Source organism: Mandrillus leucophaeus, unplaced genomic scaffold, assembly GCF_000951045.1.
Source record: "Mandrillus leucophaeus isolate KB7577 unplaced genomic scaffold, Mleu.le_1.0 Scaffold252, whole genome shotgun sequence".
NCBI classification, from domain to species: domain Eukaryota; kingdom Metazoa; phylum Chordata; class Mammalia; order Primates; family Cercopithecidae; genus Mandrillus; species Mandrillus leucophaeus.
The window spans coordinates 1,774,201-1,795,172 of NW_012102610.1; the positions used below are offsets into that span (position 1 = coordinate 1,774,201).

General features: G+C 56.7%; 1 protein-coding gene across 3 annotated transcripts in view; it reads left to right on the forward strand.

The window, feature by feature from the left end:
* FBLN2 (fibulin 2) overlaps positions 1-18,265 on the forward strand; it is a 90,169-nt gene extending 71,904 nt beyond the window's left edge. For 2 of the 3 annotated variants that reach the window (XM_011983617.1, XM_011983618.1), the window contains exons 9-18: positions 1,634-1,774; positions 6,322-6,456; positions 7,661-7,798; positions 8,716-8,859; positions 8,975-9,103; positions 9,630-9,755; positions 10,494-10,610; positions 11,132-11,260; positions 16,297-16,420; positions 17,416-18,265. In XM_011983617.1, coding sequence (XP_011839007.1) covers positions 1,634-1,774; positions 6,322-6,456; positions 7,661-7,798; positions 8,716-8,859; positions 8,975-9,103; positions 9,630-9,755; positions 10,494-10,610; positions 11,132-11,260; positions 16,297-16,420; positions 17,416-17,773 — 1,541 coding nt within the window. In that variant the 3' untranslated portion in view covers positions 17,774-18,265. The remainder of the gene's footprint in view (positions 1-1,633; positions 1,775-6,321; positions 6,457-7,660; positions 7,799-8,715; positions 8,860-8,974; positions 9,104-9,629; positions 9,756-10,493; positions 10,611-11,131; positions 11,261-16,296; positions 16,421-17,415) is intronic. The other variant, XM_011983619.1, reaches the window with a different exon arrangement.
* Positions 18,266-20,972: the final 2,707 nt, after the last annotated feature.

Here is a 20,972-nt window from a genome sequence, read left to right on the forward strand (position 1 = left end):
CACCTGAGTCCCTGGAGGCCTGGGTCAAACAGGCGGTCCTGAGATTCTGCCGAATCCCCAGAGATCGAGTCAATAGGTCTGGGTGGGTGGGCCTGAGAATTTGTGCTTCTAACGAGGTGATATGGGTGCTGCTGGTCTGTGGACACTACCTCCACTCTCCTTGCCCTTCAGGGTTGCCCTGGTCTGTGCAGCCCTGTCCAGGCCTGGGTGGAGAGGGGGAAGGGGAAGCAATGCCAGTTGTTTCAAGGGCAGCTGGAAGTGTCCCTGATGGGGAGTGGGAGGGAGGCTGGACAGCAGGAATGCCTGGCTGAATGTGTTCCCAAATGAAGGACATTGGTGATGATTAGCTCTCCAAGGATCACATTCCTTCCACCCCTGTGACCCCGCCTAGGTCTGGGTCTTGTCTCTGCCTTTGTGGGCCAGGACCCCCCACTGTAAAATGAGGCCATTGGATCCAGCACCTGCTGGGTTGGTTCCCACAGTGAATGGCATCTGAAGAACCAAGCTGAGAGGTCTCAAGACTTCACCTCCTGCCTGGGGGCAGGACAGAAATGGAGTATGCAGAGTCTAGGAAGTATGGCAGTTCTGGCTCAGAGATGAGACCCTGATGGGTGTCTGGGGAGAACAGAGTCAAGTCTGCCTGGGTGAATACCCACATCCCTCTCAGAAGCTGAAAACCCGTGTCCATCCCCAGCCGAGACTATGTTCTGATGTGGACAAACACCGTCCTGTGAGCCCAGAGAGGAGATTAGACTTGCCCAGTGACCGGCAGGCCTTCCTCTCCGATGCTGGGGGCAGCTCTCAGGTCCAGGTGGTGCTGGGTTCTCTGGGCCCCACTCCCCGTCTCCTAGGATCCTGAAGATGTAAGGGCTGCATCTGTCCTGGGGCAGGCCTCCTTTGGGCCCAGCCCTTTGAGGCCCTTCTGCCTGTGCTGGTCATGCAGCCTGGCCCATGTCTGCACATCTCCAGGACCCCCTCCCTCCTCTGGGGGCCCTGGCAGTGAAAGCCAGGGTCCAGGCCACAGGTTGCAACGGGCATTCAGAGGGGCACCTGCCCTGTGGAGGAGCGCTGCTCAACTCTGCTGCATTGGAAATAATCAAGTGAGTTCCAAACATGTTGAGTACAAGAATGTTTAAAACACTTCCAGATTTCAGGTTTCTCTTGAAACTTTGTGAAATCTGCATACAAGGGGTCCACACCCCCGTCCCCTTTTGGATGGAGCGCAGACACTCAGTATCCTGGAACCCCTGCAGGCCCTTCCCTGGTTTATGTTTCTGGCCTGGTCTAAGTACTGGACTTTGCAAGCTCTCAGTGGCATGGTTCTCTTGGCGCCTGTGGATGTGGGAAGTGTCGAGTGCGTACGGGAGGCAGCCGTTGGTCCTGTCCCCACTGTGACTGTGGACAGCCACCCACCCTCTCTGAGTCTCACCTTGCCACCGTCCTTACTGGGGCAGTGGGGACCAGCTCCGCACGCTCAGGCTTGGGCCCGAGGCCCAGCTACACACAGTCAGGCGGGGAGGCCCCAGGCAGGCCCCCGCCCCTTGCTGGGTCTCATTCTCCTGTCACTGATGCTCCGTGGCAGCCCATGCCCCTCTAACAGTCCTTCTGTTTTTCCTCCTGCGGCTGCCACTAGACCGAGACGAGTGCCTGATGGGTGCTCACGATTGTAGCCGGCGACAGTTCTGTGTGAACACCCTGGGATCCTTCTACTGTGTCAACCACACAGTGCTCTGTGCGGATGGCTATATCCTCAATGCGCACAGGAAGTGCGTGGGTAAGCCAGGGCCCCACCTGCTGCCCGCCGTCACAGCTCTCCGCTCTGCTCCACGCCAAACCTGCCACACTGTGGCCACATGCCAAAGGGCCTGTCCTTTGCATGTGAGCTCTCAGCACAGCCGGCACCGCAGTGCTCTATGTCATGCCCTTGTGTCCTGGCGTCTTGTCCCGCTTGGCTGCCAGCTCCACCTGGAGGCTGCTTTCCCCAGGGACGTGTCTATGTGTCAGGGAACTGGATGTGTGGCCTAGTGGATCATGGACCCCACCTGGGCTGCAGGAAAATGAGGGGATCAGACATGCTGGGAGAAGGATAGCATGTGTGGAGTCTGGAGGCAGGAGGCCTGGGCTCCAAGCAGGACCCCCAGAAGCTCTGTGGCCTTGGGTGAATGATTTGTCTTCCCCCAGCCGTGGTTTTCTCATCTGTAATAAGGAGGCTGTTGATCCTCTTGATGATTGTGTGACGTGTGTGGGGTAGCACAGAGCCTGGGCACCGTAAGCATGCTACAACAGCTACATGCCTTCCCCAGGGTCCTCCGCAGAGGCTGGTGGACAGAAGCTGGGGTCCAGCAGAGCCCCCCTTGCACACCAGCTTGGCATTCCTTTGCTATGTGACCTTGAGCAGTGGAGCTCTCCTCTGAGCCTCCCTTTCCTCCCCTCTGACCGTGGGGCCAGAGGACTGGGTGCAGGCTCATAACCGGCATCTGGCCTGCACATCGCCTGGGTCGGTGCTCAGTGATGCCTCTTTCTTCCCCTCTCTTAGGCCCCATGTGGGCCAGGCGCCAGGGCTCTGGGAGTGCTCTGTGCATACGTCTGCAGCCTCTGATATTTTCGCAGAGGACTGTAAGCCCTTGTCCTCCTCCAGTTTGTGGTCCCAGATGAAGATAGACCCAAAGTCGCTGGGACTCAGGGCAGGCTGTGGTAAATGCCATCACAGAGACACGCGCAGAGGGCGAGGTCATTCCAGCTGTGGCATCGGGTTAGCATTTGGTAGCATTTGGAAATCGGGAAGGGCATGCGGGGTGGAAGGAACAGCTCGAATAAAGGTGTGGAAGTAAGATCAGAACATAGTGCGGTCAGGGCATGTGACCAGAGCCCCATTTGTCTTCTCTGTGCTTGGGGACCATGTCCAGCCTGGACATATCCCCTTCCTTCCTCGCCTTTCACCGCTGGGCACATGAGCCCATGGTGCTGGGCTGAATGCCTGCTGCAGACATGTTTGCCCTAGGCCTCTAGCTGTCGGCACAACATGCGCCTCCTGACCCTGCTTGCCAGCAGCCAGCCGGCTCCTCCTGTCTGTGTTGGGTCCGTGTGTGTGTGCGTCTGGGAAGGCGGATCCCACCAGGGCCCACGAGCACCCCTCCTGTGATGCTCTGCCCTCTCGCGATGCCTAAGTACGCAGGCTCCTCTGGCTGCCTGGAGATAAGACCTCATGCTAAAAAGGGTCCCCAGGCAGCTGCAAAGTGGGTTCTGGGAATGAAAGAGCAAGGGCACATTCCATTCAGCAAAATTTATGAGCTCACACGCATTCCTTTATTTATTTCCCTTCTTGTTCATCCTGTACAAACCCGTCAGCGCCTCTTCTTCATCCTTCCATGCCCCTCACACACGTGTTCATCCCATCGTGTTAGCACCTGCGGCACATTCTTTCCGTCATTTGTACGTCCACAAATGTCCACTGGGCTCTCCTGCAGTTCATTTGTTTGTTCTGCACTTGTTTATTAACCCAGGCAGGTGAGATGGGAGGCTCATGCTAGGATCAAGAGTATGGCCTCTGCAGCCAGCCTGCCTGCCTGTGCTGAAATCCTAGCTCTTTCAATTTCTAATATAAAACCTTAAAACAGTTGGTTAAACTCTCTGAGCCTCAGTTTCCTCATCTGTAAATGAGATAACAGCACCTACCTCAAAGTGTCATTGTGGGGATTAAATGAATTAATCCATTTGAAGAATTTGCTAGTCTTGTGACATCATTGTTATAATTCAACCAATGTTACACTGAGGCAACCTGCAGAGGTAGTAAACTCCCCATCATTGGAGGTATGTAAATCAAAGTGGGACAGTATTGGGTGCGACCTGTGCCAGGGACTCCCCTGTGTTTACCATTTGCCTTTTGTGGTCTGAACTTTGAAGACTGTCTTGGGCACAGGAAAAAAATGTTCCAGGTGGGCCGGGCTGCAAGAAGATGTGAGGGAGGCAGTCCCCAGCTCTGAGCCCCCCATGAAGTGGTGCTGCAGCAGTGCCTGAATGATGGGGCAAGGGTACAGCTCTGGGCCCAGCGATCTGACTTCCGTTCTTGATCTGCCACATGGCTGTCCATGTGACTCTGGTCCAGTCACAGCACTACTGGAAGGCTGATTTCTTCCTCTGAGAAATGGGGCTTGCAGAACGATGTCCTCTAAACCACCTGACCCTGGTGAGCCTCCGCTCATGGTGCTGCTATTTATTACCATAATTCCTCCAGGCTGTGGGAGGCTCCTTGGGTTATGGACATCTCTGGGGTCCTGGGAACGGTCTCCTTCTATAAGTCCAGCCTATAAATCAGAAGTCTTTATCTTGCCCAACTAAGCCTTCCTTGGAAGCCACTGGCCCAGAACTGTCCCTTTCCCTCCTCCCCATTCCCAGCCATCCCCAGGTCTGCTTGGTCTGACGCTGTTTGGTTCACCTGTGAGTTTGGGAGGGTCTCTTTCCCCAGGACCTTGGCCTCCACCTCTCCACCTGGTCCCCTAGTCATCCTTGTAGACTCAACTGGAATGTCACCACTCCTGAGAAGTGGCTCTGATGGTCCAGACCACAGTGGGTAGTTCTCTGGCTGGAGCCCCCAAGCCTCCACCTGCCTGTCCTTGAGGGCCGGGGCTGGGGCCGATACACCCGCTTGGTCACAGGAGCCTAGCACAGAGTTATGTGTGTGGAATGGATAGATAAGGATGTGTGGAATGGATAGATAAGGAGAGCACTAGTGCACCTGACTGCCACCACAAAGTGGAGCACCAGGAGGGAGTAAATGGGTCTGCCCTCCACACTGGCTTAGCGCTGGCCTTGGGGCAGTTTCTGAGTTGGTGGCCTCTGTGGCCCCTGGGCAGTTTTTGAGTTGGTGGCTTCTGTGGCCACTGTGGCCCTGGGGTGGTTTCTGAGTTGGTGGCCTCTGTGGCCCCTGGGCAGTTTCTGAGTTGGTGGCCTCTGTGGCCCTGGGGTGGTTTCTGAGTTGGTGGCCTCTGTGGCCCCTGGGCAGTTTCTGAGTTGGTGGCCTCTGTGGCCCTGGGGTGGTTTCTGAGTTGGTGGCCTCTGTGGCCCTCGGGTGGTTTCTGAGTTGGTGGCTTCTGTGGCCTGGGGGTGGTTTCTGAGTTGGTGGCCTCTGTGGCCTAGGGGCAGTTTCTGAGTTGGTGGCCTCTGTGGCCCGGGGGCAGTTTCTGAGCCTCTGTGGCTCCCCACCTCCCTTTTGCGTCCTTTCTCTCCTTCATTGGCTTCTCCTCTCCCCAACTGCGGATCCCTGGAATCTCCCAGGAGCTGGTCCTTGGCCTCCTCTCCGTATACTTCTCTCCCCTGGGTGGCCTCAGCCATCTGACCATTCTCAAGTTAGTAATCCCACTCAGACCCCTTGTGTGAACTCCAAGGCATGTCCTTGGCTGTCTCTTCACCCTCAAACTCTCACGGCCAGCAGGGCTCCCACCTTCCCCCGCAGCCTACACCTCATAGCCGGCCCTCACTGCCACCTGTCCCCTCCTCCCACCTCACTTTTATCTCATCCATCAGTGGGTTTTGTTGGTTCCAGCTTCAAAATACTTCAGAATCCAGTTGCTTCTCCCAGCCCATAAAAGGTAGTCCGAGCCACTGAATCTCCTGCCTGGATTCTCACCCCTATTCTCCAGCCCCTGCCAGGGATCCCTGCTCCAATTAAATCAGACCACTCTCTCTTCTGCTTGGAACTCTCTGTGGCTCCCACTGTTCCTCCTGCTCCCCCTTTTTCTCCCTTCTCTCCCCTGCAGCACACCCACCTCCTAGCGGGCCCTTGAACCTGCACAGCTGGTTTCCTTCTCAGGGCCTTCACGTCCCTGACCCATCTGCCTGGTCTGTCTGCATGGCCCAGTCTGTCATCTTGTATCATCTTTGCTCAGATGTCTTCTTTTCTGAGAATCCATCCCTGACCCACTCCCCTACAACGCCCCCCACTGTACCTGGGCACTCCCTGTCTCCTGCGTCCTGCTCTGTTTTGTCCATAGCACTCAGCACCACCTCCATTTATGTTTGTTTATGTATTTATTGTGTCCTTTCCCCTTGAGTGTCTGCCCAACAAGGGCAGGGATTTCTGTCTTGGTCACTGATGTACACCCAGTGCCAAGAACAGTGCTTAGTGCATAGCAGGTGCTCAATAAATCTTTGTTGAATGAAGGGATGTCTGGGTGCTGAGACATCAGCCACATCTCTGAATGGTGAGCACGTTGAGGGCGGGACCTGGAGCTCTCTCCCTCCTGGTGGCCCAAGGTCTGCTGGCTGCACTCAGCCACTGTCCTAGGGACTCTGCAGCTTCTGACAGCCTCGCTCTCCCTGCAGACATCAACGAGTGTGTGACGGACCTGCACACGTGCAGTCGGGGCGAGCACTGTGTGAACACGCTGGGCTCTTTCCACTGCTACAAGGCACTCACCTGCGAACCGGGCTATGCCCTCAAGGATGGCGAGTGTGAAGGTGAGAAGGGCCCAGAAGGACCAACTGGAGGCCCTGCCCAATGGCCAGCTTTGCCCCACCCCTCCCTGGCCCCACCCCTGTCCTGCCCTGGCCACGCTCAGGCCTGGCCGTGCCTCTCTCCATCCCCTCCTTTCTAGCAAGCTCCCCTTAGTTGGGTTTCCTGCTGGTGGGAAGACCCCACGATGGTAGTGTTTGGGGCAGAGATGGGAGTCTGAGGCAGGTGAGGGCAGGCTAGGTCCACCCCGGCTTTGCCCCTGTCTGCTGATGTCTGGGTGCCAGTTATGCCCCTTGCTGTGGCCTGGTTTATACATTGAGGCGGAGCCCACAGAGGGTTCACTCCATCCCTTTCACTGGAAAAGTCCAGCCTTCTAAGCAGAGGGAGGGGTTTCATCCAATCCTTTCAAGTACTTCCTGAGCTGTTCTTATGTGCCTGCCAGGTCCTGGGTACCAGGGATCCAGGGTGGGGTGCTGTGGCCCTTCTCTGACCTCGTGGTGGGGGCAGTGGAGTCCACATAGGCAAATGGAGATGGCAGAGTGACTGGGGGTGGGGACCCCTGTAAGTGGTGGGTCCAGGGAGGCCCCGGAGGAGGTGATGTTGGAGTTGAGACCTGAATGAGAAGCTTCAGGCAGAGGGGGCGGCATGCCAAGGCCTTTTGGGTGTGGGGAAGAAGCACTCTTGGCGTGTTCCAGAAACAGAAAGAAAGTCTCCAGAGTTGAAGCCGTCTTGCTACCTGTGCTACCTCCCTAAAGTGTGAACACATGACCTTACCTTAGAGATTTAGGCACACGGTGGGGACATCCCCACTTCTTCCCCCTGCAAGTGTGGGACAGCGGCTAACAGAGCAGGCTTGGGAGCCAGTCCCCCAGGTTCTGGTCCTAGTGCAGTGCTCCCTAGCGGTAGAGCCTTGTCTGTGCCTCAGCTTCCCTGTTTGTAAGATGGGGCGTGTCATGACATCTACTTCTTTGGGCTGAGAGTGCCCAGAACAATGGTGGGACCAAGCAGAAGTGCAGTAAACATGGTCATGTTGCTATTACTCCTGGGACAAAGGCCATGCCAGCAACAGTGTGGCTCTGCCAGCTTCCCGGAGAGATCTTTGTAGCCATCAGGGTCACGGGTCTGCGGGCGGGGATGTGTGGGCAGGGCTGCTGGGTGTAAAGGCAGGACCTGTCCCCCAGCCCTTGACACCCAGCCTTTCCGCTGCAGACGTGGATGAGTGTGCAATGGGCACGCACACCTGCCAGGCGGGCTTCTTGTGCCAGAACACCAAGGGTTCCTTCTACTGCCAGGCCCGGCAGCGCTGCATGGATGGCTTCCTGCAGGATCCTGAAGGCAACTGTGTGGGTGAGTGGGGGCTGCAGCACTGGGGATCACCAGCCTAGGGCTCTACTGGAGGCATTGCGGGAGCTTTGAGGGCTTTAGAGACCAGGGAGGCCTGGCTTGCTGCTCCATTCCTCTCCCAGCCCCCTTGTCCCTGCCTGTGAATGGGCATGTCAAGTGTTCAACCCTGGGGACGCCACCGCCCCCAAAGTGTAGCTGCTTCTATTACCTTGAGCTGTTAAACCTTGGCTGAGTTATTATTCAGTGGCCTCTGTGAAGCTATCTGTGGGGTTGGACTGGATGTGAATGAGTATCCAGTTTTTTTTAACCAGTCAGCAGTGGCTATGTGATAGATCATGACCTGGCACATACATCTACACACATCCAGGAAGACCTGGAACACAAATGTCCCCACACAGTACTGCGTGTGACACCCCCTGAAATTTCGCATTTTCGGAGAATGCTAGTGAGACCTCCTAGAATGATTCCGTGCTGCACGCGAGGGTTGAGACTTTCAGTTTTACAGACGCCGGCCTAGTCCCCAAGTGGGTCTGAGATTCTACCCGCTCTGCGCCCCCCAACAACTCCTTCCCAAAAAGGGGTTACTTAGTCTCTGTGCCTCTAAAACTTCTTGTGAATGTGCTGTACTTCCCCGGCACCTAGACCCCTGGCACGTGGTTGGTGTAGTTATCCTAGCACTCAACCTCGATCCCGCCCTGCCTCCAGCTGCTCTGTTGGGCAGATATGAGAGGGCATAGGGCCAGCCATCAGGTGCTTGGGTTCTGGGAGGTGTATCCCTTAGGTAGTGGGGTACAGAGGTGGGACAGTCTGGCCCTGCAGCTCTGACCAGGGCTGGTCTGGAGCCTAGGACCGACCCCTCCCAGTGTGGCCCTGGGAGGACGCCATGCCAGGCTCCCTCTCACCCACACCTGCCTCTGCAGACATCAATGAGTGCACGTCACTGTCCGAGCCATGTCGGCCAGGCTTCAGCTGCATCAACACAGTGGGCTCCTACACGTGCCAGAGGAACCCGCTGATCTGCGGGCGCGGCTACCACGCCAGCGATGATGGGGCCAAGTGTGTGGGTAAGGCCAGCCGCCCCCACCCTGCCAGCCAGCCCGGCCTGTCCGCTTCCCCACCTGTGGGAGGTGTGTGTGGAGGGAGCTCCAGGACTCAAGGTACCCTGCTCACCCCCCACAGACGTGAACGAGTGTGAGACGGGTGTGCACCGCTGCGGTGAGGGCCAGGTGTGCCACAACCTCCCCGGCTCCTACCGCTGTGACTGCAAAGCGGGCTTTCAGCGGGACGCCTTCGGCCGGGGCTGCATCGGTAGGTAGGCTGGTGGCCAGGACCCGTGGGGAACACCTGGCTGGGCCCCTGCCCTCTGTTCACTCCACCTCCCCGTGCCCAGCACCTCCACTGCCTGAGTGGGGCCCACCTGCTGGAGTCCCCAAGGCCGCCTTCCAGCTGGCCTCATCTTCCTGCTGGGCCTGCCAGGGCCTGGCTCTGGCCCCCGCCCCCACCTTCTCAGTCCCTCCTGTCTCATCCCTGTGGCTCTGCCCCTCTTACTCTGGTCTTTCCTGCTTCCCTCAGTCTCTGTCACCATCTCTTCTTGTCTCTTGCCTTGCCTGTGTCTGTCCCTCTGGCCTCTTCCTGTCGCCTTCCTCCGACACCCTTGCTGTCTCCCCGCCACTTGGTCTCTTTGCCTCTCTCTTTGCCTGTCCTGGCCTCTCCCTGTCTTTCCTTTTGGGTCCCTCTCCTACTTAGCCTCCCTTCGGCCCTGGATGGCCCCTGGGGGTGGAGGGAGCTGGCTTCAGGGCCACCCACCCTGTGCCTGCTGCCTGCCCTCCCACAGACGTGAATGAGTGCTGGGCCTCACCAGGCCGCCTGTGCCAGCACACGTGTGAGAACACGCTAGGCTCCTACCGCTGTTCCTGCGCCTCTGGGTTCCTGCTAGCAGCGGACGGCAAGCACTGTGAAGGTACGCTGGCCCTCATCTCTGACCCCATGCTGCCTGGGATCCACAGGGGGCAGACCCACCGTGGAAAACCCGGAGCCTTCCCCGACCCTTCACCCTCACACCTTCACCCACGCTGGCCCCTCCCTCCTCCTCTGTCTGACCCAACCCTCTCTGGCCTCCACGCTCACCTTCCTCCTGTTGTTTTCTGTCCTGAATTCCCCTGCTGAGGTCCTGGGGCCCCAGCTCCCTCAGTCCAGAGAGGCTGGGTCTCTGTGTCATCTGTACCCACAAATGGGGTATCTGAGGCCTCCAAGGTCCGTGTACCCACCTATGCGGGATGTGCCTGTGGCTGAGGGAAGGGCTGTAACATTATTCCCATATGTGTTCATGGTGCTGTTGGCCCAGCTCAATGGGGACTGGTGTGGAGTAAGGCCACCAGGCTGCTCAGTGAGGGGGTGAGGGGCCAAACTAGAGGGCCATGGGGTCTCGGCCCCATTTACCTGGCACGGTCTTTCCCAGCCCCTCCCCAGGCTGGAGGAAATTCCCTCATTTTCTCCTGGTGAGGTGAGTTGGCTGAGACCCCTGGGAGGCCACGGATCCCTTCCCAGTCACCGGGCCTGGCAGGAAAGCTGGCCCTCGCATGGGTCAACCCCAGTCCAGCCCAGGGAGCTTCGTGGGCCTGGCTGTCAGACGGCATTTGGATGGGCTCTCCAAGGCAGACTTGGGCCCTGCCATGACTGCCTGCTGGTGTCCCTGCAGATGTGAACGAGTGTGAGGCCCAGCGCTGCAGCCAGGAGTGTGCCAACATCTACGGCTCCTACCAGTGCTACTGCCGCCAGGGCTACCAGCTGGCTGAGGATGGGCACACCTGCACAGGTACCTTTTCCCTGTCCAAGGGCCGCCTTCCAGAGAGACACTCCTTTCCCTTGTGCCAGGCTCCCCGAGAGTCCCTCCTGGGCCATGGACACAGAAAGGTTTTAGCATCAGATCTGAGTTCAAGCCCTAGCCCTGCAGCTTCCTGTCTGTGTGACCTTGGGCAGATTTCCTCTCCACTCTGACCTCAGCCTTCTCCTCTGTAAAATGGGAATAGTGGTCCCGACTTCAGGGGGATGAAGAACTAAGTTACTAAGTTTACATAGGTGCCCGTGACTGGCATCTGATTGTCCCCTCAGCTGGTAGTAGGAGTCAGGGAGCAGCCCTCGGGCATGAGCACTGGAGTGGGAGTCCTGTTTTGCTTCGTGGACTCGGGCAACTCTCTTCTACTCTCTCAGTCCCCTTGTCTTCATTTAAAAAATGGGCCCCTAAGCTCTGTGGCTGTAACAGGGACAGGCTGACTGTCAGTGGCTGGGCTCTGTGGGTGGATGAGGTTCACCAGGGGCTGCACCTCTCTCCGACAGACATCGACGAGTGTGCTCAAGGCGCCGGCATCCTCTGCACCTTCCGCTGTCTCAATGTGCCAGGGAGCTACCAGTGTGCATGTCCTGAGCAGGGCTACACCATGACGGCCAACGGAAGGTCCTGCAAGGGTGAGCAAGTCCCCCTGCCCCTGCCTCCACCAGGGCCTTGGGCAGGCTCCAAGCAGGCACAGAAAAGCTCACAGAGCTTGCATGCACTTGGAGCCCCCATACCCGGTGAATAAATGCAGGATGGCCAATGCTACCAGTGGCCATGTTAATTGAGGTAATGCCTGAGATGAAGAAGGTGACAATCTTGCTGCTGCTCAATGCAGCTTAGAATCTTCCAGGCCTGTGCTCAGCTCTGGACCCTGTCCTGAGAGTGGAACAGGGATTCTATGGGGTAGTTTTAAGGAGGCAGGAAGCCTATCCAGTGAGGAGACTGCAGAAGAGCCACAGGGATCCCAGGCAGTGTCCCGAGTCTCTGCAGTGTTATGCAGGGACAAGGGGATCAGGCAGGTCTGTGGACCCAGAGGGTAGGGCGAGATCTCGGGGAGTAGGGAAGGGTGTCATGGTTAGGCTTATCCCAGCCCTGGTGCAGAAAGGCATTCACCTCATCAGAGCTGTGTAGAGCTGGGAGGGGCTGCGCGTTGGGAGGGTGCCCCACTCCCTTGCTATTGAGGATGTACAAGGGCTGGGCAGTCACCTGTCAAATTTGCAAGAGAGGGGACTATGTCCCCGGAGAGAGACCATGTTCTCTGGTATTTCGTGTTCCTCCTCTGCTAGAGAGTCATAATTCTAAGTTCAGTGCCATTTGCCACCAGATTCTGGGCCTGGCAAGCCACCAGGGCAAGGTGAGGGGCCAGGATGCAGAAGGGGTCATTGCCCCAGGAGAACCAACCACTTAACCCCTCAGCCCCTCGGTCCCTTGGCGCCACAGAGCTCAGACCTCCTCCTGACTTCAGTGGCCAGGTCTTCCCCATGCATGGAGCTGAGAGCATGGAGTTCCCTAGGGTGCAGCCTTCGGGGTGTGACCAGGGTCCTGGCCCAGCCTTGGGCATCTTCTTGTCCCACAAAAGCAGGTCTTGGTGTTCTGGGGACCAGGGGTCAGAGTTAGCACTCAGAAGGGTTTGGAGTTAGCCCAGCACGGTGCAGGCTGGTGGTTGCTACCTGTCAGTGGATCCTGAGATCAAGTTGGTAGACTTCAGCCAGCTGTCTGTGTTCTCCTTTCTATTAGCATAGAACAGAAAGCACTATAGGGCAGGGTGGAGTGGCGCGGCATGGGGCAGGTCAGAGTGCATTGTGCCCCTAGGTTCCAGCCCTTAGGTGTGTACGTAGTCCCAATGCACAAGGAGTCCTTTGTTTGGGCGGATGCGAACATATCAGAGTCATAAGTTAAATCAGAAGACCGTGAGAAGACCCTATAAATCACTGACTGGGAGGCCTGCTGGGCCCACAGAAGCTGGCTTAGGTCTGGCTGGCTGCAAAGCCCTCTTCTTTTTAATTAAAAAAAAAGTCGGTATGGACTCCATAAAAGGTAAGGATTCTACTCACCATGTCCTCAGCTTGGCAGAAAATATGACTTTATCCTTCTGGATTGTGATTTCACATGTGACACCAAGGCCCTGTTCCTGGGGGCGGAACACAGGTGTGGCCACTTCAAGGAAGCCCCCTCAGACACTGCAGTGACATTTGCTCTTGGGAGTTTCAGGTTCAAACCTGTCTACACTGAGGACAGACTCTCCCTGGCTCTTTATTTTCCGACCCACACCGAGCACCTGGGGGGTGCTTGGGATACCTGGATGCCCACATGTACCTGGCTGGCCACTAGAGAGGGCTTCCCGGGACCTGGCATGTGCCCATCGTGGGTGCACCTGACCCCAACGCTTCTCTCTTGCCTGGGCTTGCCCGCCACCCCGTCTCTGCGTCCTCTTTTTGGGGTGGCTGCCCCTCTGCCCCAGTGGCTTGCTCTGTGTTGAAGAACTGGCAAGGCCAGGTCCCCTCTGCAGGCTCCCACTGTGCCGCCAGCCCCCACCAGGAGATCGGGGCAAGGTAGAGCCCCACACCTGCACATCTGCCACCCTCGCTTCCTCTCCAGACCTTCCTTCTGGAGGAGCCTTCTGACTCACATGGTAGGCGAGGGCTCAGTGGGGGCTGCCTGCTCCCCGGCCTCGTCCATTTCCCGGGTCACTCCATGTAGCCGCTTTTGCAGCTCCTGACCTTCAGAGCTAAGAGGCTGTCCTTTTGTCGTGTTCTGGCTTGGGCCAAACTCTGAGGTCTCTCGGCTCAAACAGGGTCAGGGAGGCTGGCTTGGGGGAAAGAACATGCTGGATAATGTCTCTGTTAGCCTTTAGCCCCTCTCCAATAGTTAAAAAAAAAAAGTACAGGAAAATCTGAAGGAATTTAGGCTCAGCCTTCTCCCCTGGAATGCACACTCCATGAAGGTAGGGCCCTGTCTGTCTGGCTCACCAGCATCTAGAGCAAATGCCCAGCACATAGTAGGTGCTCACTGGACATTTGACCCCGTGACTGAGCTGAGAGGGAACCGCTGCTCATGTTTGCATGCATTTCCCTCCAGTCTTTCCCTAAGCAGATATAAACACACACACACACACACACACACACACACACACACACACACACACCCCACTCCCCCACCCACCCCACTTGTATGAAATATCAGTTGAGGCCATGCTGAAAGTCACCCTGAGTCCTGCTTGTTTCTGTGTAGTAAGAGCCCTTCTCTGCATGTCACTCGATGGGCCAGGCCAGCTTTGAGCAGTGTTCTCAGTCTTGACCCTGAGCTGTTGTGGGCTTCTGGGCCTCAGGTCCTTCAGAAGCCCTTGGAAGCCTCTCTCCTGGGGCTGCATTTTGTAGGACTCCCCTGTTTCGTCCTTTTTGCTCTGTCTCCCACTTTTGCACATCTGAGTTGCGGCTGACCTGCGGCTGACCCTGGCTGTCTCTGATGAGGCAGCAATGGCAGCCCTGGATACAGGGCCTAGTCCAGCTCCCACGTTAGCCCATACTCTCCAGGGGCCTGGCAGCACCGATGGGCAAGGCCCTGGGGCGTTAGGGAAGACCTGCGACTGACTGCCTCCCGCAAGCTTGGTGAGGCCAGGCTGCAGCCACTCACCCTTCTCGGCCCTTTGCTTCTGGGCATCTCCAGCAGCAGCAGCCCAGAGCCAAAGCAAAAAGCTCCCACGTCCTTCCTGCCCCACTCGCACAAGCTCTGGGGTCACTGAAGCGGGCCACCCGGGACATAGGCTGAGGAGCAGGAGGAGGCCCTCTCCATGTGGAGTCCGCTAGCGAATAATCAACAACCCGGGACCACCCAGTTGGGCTCTACCCTGCCTGGCCTCTTGCCATGTTTTCTCCCACTCATCTCTGCACCACCCTGGGGCCCATTTTATGGAGGGAGGGAAGTGAGGCCCAGAGAGGTGAACAGATGTGAGCTGACCCCCTATAAGAGAGCCTGGTGGCCAAGAGCCCAGAGTCTGAGGTTGGCCAGGGATATTGAGTCCTGGCCTTGCCCTGGCAGCTGTGTGACCCTGGGCACATTTGTGGACACCTGCACCTGCCCTGTGGGGTTGGCACAGAGTCCCTCAGGCATCACAGGGATGTCAGGCGGTAAACTCTGGAGGCAGGCTGACTATTGGTGTTATTACTATTATGTTGTTGTTACTCTTAGGAGTCAGCTTGGCATCATGATTGGATCACAGATTTTGGCATCAGGCATGCCTGGCTTGCTGCCCTGCTCACTGCTGTGTGACCTTGAGCAAGGCTTTGCCCCTCTCTGAGCCTCTACACCCTCCTCTGTCTAAGGAATCCAGTGACCTTCACTGCACAGGGCTGGTGTGAGGACTAAGTGAGGAGAAATTCCTACATAGTGTCAATATGAAGGATTGGAAAACAAAAACTGAAGCCCTCTGTGACTGCCCCTGGAACACCCCCTGCCCCTACCTCACCGGACTTCCCTGAGGCCTCCTGAGGCGGCCCTCTCTGGGCTGAGCAGCTCATCCTCAAAGTGTCTCAAGAACCCATTTCTAAGACCTTTTGTCCTCCAGGGTGCCTGTGGGACACACACACACACACACACACATACACACACACACACACACACACACAGAGACACCCCTACCTCTACCCCTGCTTCTCTGAGCTTTTGTGAACGGTATCTATTCATATGTCTGTTGACATTTATATGTGTATGTTTCTTTGTCCCAAATGGGCCCTCTGTGTGTTTGTTTCTGTGCACCCGTGTGGGTGTGCATGTGCTCACGTGTGTGCTGAGCCTGTGTGCCTGTTCGAGTTGCACATGTATGTTTGCTTCTGAACGTACAGGAAGCGTGAGCACATCTGTTGCTCATGTGGGACATTTACTCATAGCTCTGCGTCTCTGAGTCTGAACTTGCAAGTGATGGGTCTTGGACTTCTGTCCAGCAAGATGTATTGAGCGCTGCTCCATGCAGGCACTCCACTGGGCACTGGGGACACCATGGGAATGAGAAAGACAAACACCCCTGCCCTCCTGGAACCCAGTTGATGGGGACGGTAGAAACATACAAAACATGCAGCCATACAAAACAGCCTCGGTGTGTGCAGAGCGTGACGAGCTGTAGGAGGATGATAAAATGGGGTGGGATGGAGGGTGATGGGGCAGAAGGACCACTGTAGAGTGGTCAGGGAGGCCATCCTGGAGGGGGTGACTCAAGATCTGAGAGTTAAAAGATGAGAAGGAGCCAGCAGTAGGAAAAGCTGGGGAAAGCGTTCCGGCAGCAGCAAAGGCCCTGGGGTAGGATAAGGGTCAGGCTATTGGGGCAGCCCAAGGATGTCCAGCAGGACTGTGGCCCCTGTGGAAGAGAAGGGGCTTGGAGAGGCCAGAGAGGCCTTACACTGTGTGGCTTGGCATCCAGAGGAGGGACTTGGGCTTTATTCTGGAGCGCGAGAAGCCTTGGGAGGGCATGACATGAGGTGATTTACACTTCAGAACAAGGCCCCCTGCTGTGGGTGCCGAGCAGGTGAGATGGGGCATGTGTGTGCAGGGAGGCACGTGGACTGTTCTCATGGGTCAGGCTGCCATGGGGCCCAGGCCTTTCATGCAGGCTGGGGAGTTTCAGGCTGGGGCCCCCAGCTGTGGGGACCCTGCCATTGCCCCTCTTCTCCCCCAGACTTGGATGAGTGTGCACTGGGTACCCACAACTGTTCCGAGGCTGAGACCTGCCACAACATCCAGGGTAGCTTCCGCTGCCTACGCTTCGAGTGTCCTCCCAACTATGTCCGAGTCTCCAAAACGTGAGTGTCCCCACCCCAGTCCCAGTCCCAGGGAGCCTGTCCTGGTCCTGTACTATCCAGGGGTGAGGCCGAGAGATGGGTGCCTGCCTTGACCACCTTCCTCTCTTCCCAGCCCCTGACTGCGGGGTCTGCGGGCTAGGTGACCAAAACAAATATAAGTACCTTGTAGAGAGTTCAAGGTTGAGAGAAGAAAGGGGAAAAGACACACAGAAAACACCAGCCCTCCTCCTCATTCACACACATAGTAGTTACTGCTGTGTGACCAGTTATCCCAACCAACATTTAACACCGTAATACAACAGATACTTACTCTATGTCACGCAGTGTCTGAGGGCCAGGAGCCTGGGAGTGGTACAGCTAGGCGGTCTGGCTCAGGGTCTCAGGGGCTGCCTGTCCAGGCTACAGTGTCCTGCCACCGCTCTGTGGCTCTGAGCAGGAGGCCTCAGCTCCACATCACAGGAGCCCCTCCACGAGGTTGCTTGTGACATGCCACTCCCCAGTTCAGGGTATCAGGAGTGTGAGCGACAGCCCCTTAACCACACTTAACCTCAGAACTGACAGACCACTACTCTGCCACCAGCCACATAACCCGGCACTTGGGAGGGACCCTGGGAGGGACACTGGGTGCACTGGGAAGAAGGGAGAAGGGAGGGAGGAAAGGAAGGGGAAAGGGAAAAGGAAGGAGAAAGGAAGAATGAGGGGATGGCAGGAGGGAGGAAGAAGGGAGCATGGGGACAGGTAAGAACTGTTAATGAGACTGGCCGATGCCATGCTGAGCTCACCCATTCCAGTGAACCTGTGAAGCTTCTATTAACCTCATCTCACAGGCAAGGAAACTGAGACCAGGGGACGTAAGGGGACTTACCTGAGGCTTCCAGGCCATTAGGGAGAGAACTGGCCCTTGATCCTGCTGCTGAGCTGTGCCGTCTGTGTTCCTGTCTGGGGTTGGGGGGAGGTGGGCGAGCCATGGGTGACCCGGCCCATCCTCCCTGCAGGAAGTGCGAGCGCACCACGTGCCACGACTTCCTGGAGTGCCAGAACTCGCCGGCGCGCATCACACATTACCAGCTCAACTTCCAGACGGGCCTCCTGGTGCCTGCGCATATCTTCCGCATTGGCCCCGCGCCAGCCTTCACGGGGGACACCATCGCCCTGACCATCATCAAGGGCAACGAGGAGGGCTACTTTGGCACGCGCAGGCTCAACGCCTACACGGGCGTGGTCTACCTGCAGCGGGCTGTGCTGGAGCCCCGGGACTTTGCCCTGGACGTGGAGATGAAGCTCTGGCGGCAGGGCTCTGTCACCACTTTCCTGGCCAAGATGCACATCTTCTTCACCACCTTTGCCCTGTGAGGTGCCAGCACCAGCCACCTGCGGGTGCAACGCAGCCCAGGGCTCACACTGCGTGGGAGGGACTGGGTCACTATTGTGGTTTTTACTATAACTTTGTAAATTAACTTAATTTTGCTGACTTGACTCCTGTGGGCTTCTGGACCCCTCCTTTGCCCCACAGGAGGAAGTTCCGTGGCAGATGGTGCGTTCCCACGTAGGCACCAAGTGGAAGCTTGCGGGGTGGGCCATGGCCATGGCAGGTGCCCTGTGGGTGAGGCTGGGTGATGACCTGAGGACCAGGGACACGGGACCACATTGGGGCTCTTGGACTGCTCGGATGACCCATCCCCAAAGTTGACATTCCATTTCATGTTCCACTGTGATTATTTTCTTTTTTAAAAGATCATTTTAAAGTTTTTTGTTTAATTATAAAGTAGTACATCTACATTGTAAAAAAAAAAAAAAAAAGTTCAACTAGTATGAAAGGGTTATAAAGTAACAGAGGAAAACGCCTCTTGGTCCCTTTACTTTTGTAAAGTGTTCGGAGTTTGACAACCTTGTCCAGATGTCACAGGGCTCTATGGCCTGGCCAGCATGTCAGTTCATTGATCAAGACCTTGGTGTCCTTCTCAAATAACGAGGCCCAAACCTGGAGTTCACTTTGGGGTGAGGGCACCCCAGTGTGAGCAGCCACTGACCGGGCCCTTTATTCTGCTTTTACTACTTCAGCTTTCCCTCCTCCTTCCTCCTCCATCCTCCATCCTCCCTCCTCCCCCTCCCTCCTCCCTCCTCTGCATTCCCCAATGGGGACCTCCGCTGCTGGCCTGTCACTTGGATGTCATCCAGAACTTGGCCCCTGTTGCTGAGCTGTCAGGTCAGGCAGTAGACCTGGGCAGGAGCCTGAAGGAACCTGGGAAACTGAGGCCCTGAGAGTGGAAGGGATGTGCCCCCAGCCCACAGCAAGCATCAGAGCACACGGGACCCAGCTCTGAGGACCCTGCTTGCGCTCCATAGGTCTAGAGTTAAATATAGGGGGCAGCAGCCAGCACTTTTAAAGTGACGTATAATAGAGCAGATGAGATGTGAGTGCTTCACACCATGTAAAGAGAAGAACTTCACCAAACCACAGCGCGTGTCTGTGCGTGTGGCGTGTGTACCTACGCGTGGGCACGCCAGCTCTGGCTTGTGGTAGAAAGTGTTTCTCACTGTGGGTGGAAGGAAGCAGCCCTGTCGGGCGCGCTGGGGAGCACACACCCTGTGTGAAGGGGGCGGCTACACTTGGCTCCAGCAACGGCCGCCTTCTGGGCATGTGGCCCGGGATGGCCAGATGTTCTTGTTCCTCAACATAAGCTCTCCCAGTGTTAAGAGGTGGCAACTGGTTCAAGCTTCTAAAGAACAGGTGTTTGGGAGCCTCTTGCCGGAAGCCTGCGGTGGGGGCCCTCTGTCCCTGCTCCTCTCCAGCCCCCATCCCCAAGGGTGCAGCAGAAGCTAGGTCTTCCTTGTCCCTGGCCTGGCTGTCTCTGTTCCTTCTATTTTGCTGATTTTCAGAAAAACTAGATCCAGCACCTTTCGGTGCACAGTCCCCACCAGCAGAAGCCAGTAGGCGACAGGCTGCATTCAAGAGGACAGGCAGGTTAGGGACACCTCTGGCTGGCAGCAGCCATTCCTGCTCCTACCCAGCCCCAGTTACTCCTTCTGGGACCTCAGGCAAGTGACTTCACCTCCCTGGGCCTCACTGGTCTCCCCTGTGAAGAGGGGCACCAGCTGTTCTTCCTGCACAGGCCATTGAGCCAATAAAATGAACTTGGCACCCAGCACATCCCTGCGGAGGCTCTTGGAGAACAACTTCTCTTCTGACTTTAGAGTTTCTAAGGTGATTCTGGAATTCCATGCCTGCAAGTTTGGCAAACTGCAGCTTTAGGGAATAGCCCCTATGGGACTACCCTCACTGCAGACACCAGAGACAAGCTCAGGCATCCCCAGGACCACCCTCACGGCGGAGCAATGGGCTACAGATTTGGGGGTCCTTACGTCCACCCTCAGGCTCGTTAATTCACCTGTGTGACTCAGACAGCTCATGGTGAAAGGAAGCAGGTTAAAGTCATTGATGAGGCCTACAGCAGAGTCCAGGAGAGCCCAGTCACAGAGCTCCCGTGTCCTCAGGATGCAGCACACACAATAGTGCTGAGCAGGCGCCTTTGGGGTCCAGGTGTGTCTGGGAGCTTGACCACATGGCTGTCAGTGTGGCTGGCCCTAAGTCTCCAGTCCCTCACAGAGGTCAGAACTGAGGCAGCAAAGTCCCTGGAAACACTGGTACTCCAGTGACAGCCACGATGTTCTGGGGGCCGAGAGCTCACCCTGCAGGCCACCCCCGGCCCCAGCCCCAGCGTTCTCGAAGTGGAATAGTCACGTTTGTCTGGGCAGCTCCTTTAGCATTGCCTGCTTCCTGCCTTGCTGCAGGGCTGCCTGTGCCTACGATGCATGTAAAAAGAACCGCTGCATGCCAGCGTTAGCCCGGGGTTGGCTCCACCCAGCTCTTCCACAGATGTCATTATTGTTGCTGTATCCTGAGGAGGCTGGAACTCAGGGTTTCAATACATCTGCAATCACCATCAACGTTATAACCTTACCAACAGGGCCAGGTGGGACCATATTGCAGTTTGCTGGATATCACCTAAAAAGGAAGACCAGAGTCCCACTCAGTCATAGCAGTTTATCTAGTCCATCACCACGTCAGACCAGCAGATGTCCTCCAGGGCCAGGCCACTCAGGTTTGCAGGCTGCCATTTGACCTTGTCAAGTTCCAAAAGCAGAGGCGGCCTTGGCGTCACCCTTTCAGGCATCTGGTGCAGTTGAGCTAAGAGATGATGTCCTCCACACCCCTCTTAAGGTAGTACTGTAATGTAGGATTCACCTAAAATTGGATTTCCCGGCCAGGCACGATGGCTCACACCTGTAATCCCAGCACTTTGGGAAGCCGAAGTGGGTGGATCACCTGAAGTTGGGAGTTCAAGACCAGGCTGACCAACATGGAGAAACCCTGTCTCTACCAAAAATACAAAATTAGCCGGGCGTGGTGGCACATGCCTATAATCCCAGCTACTTGGGAGGCTGAGGCAGGAGAATTGCTTGAACCAGGGAGGCAGAGGTTGCGGGTGAGCCGAGATTGTGCCATTGCACTCCAGCCTGGGCAACAAGAGTGAAACTCTGTCTCAAAAAA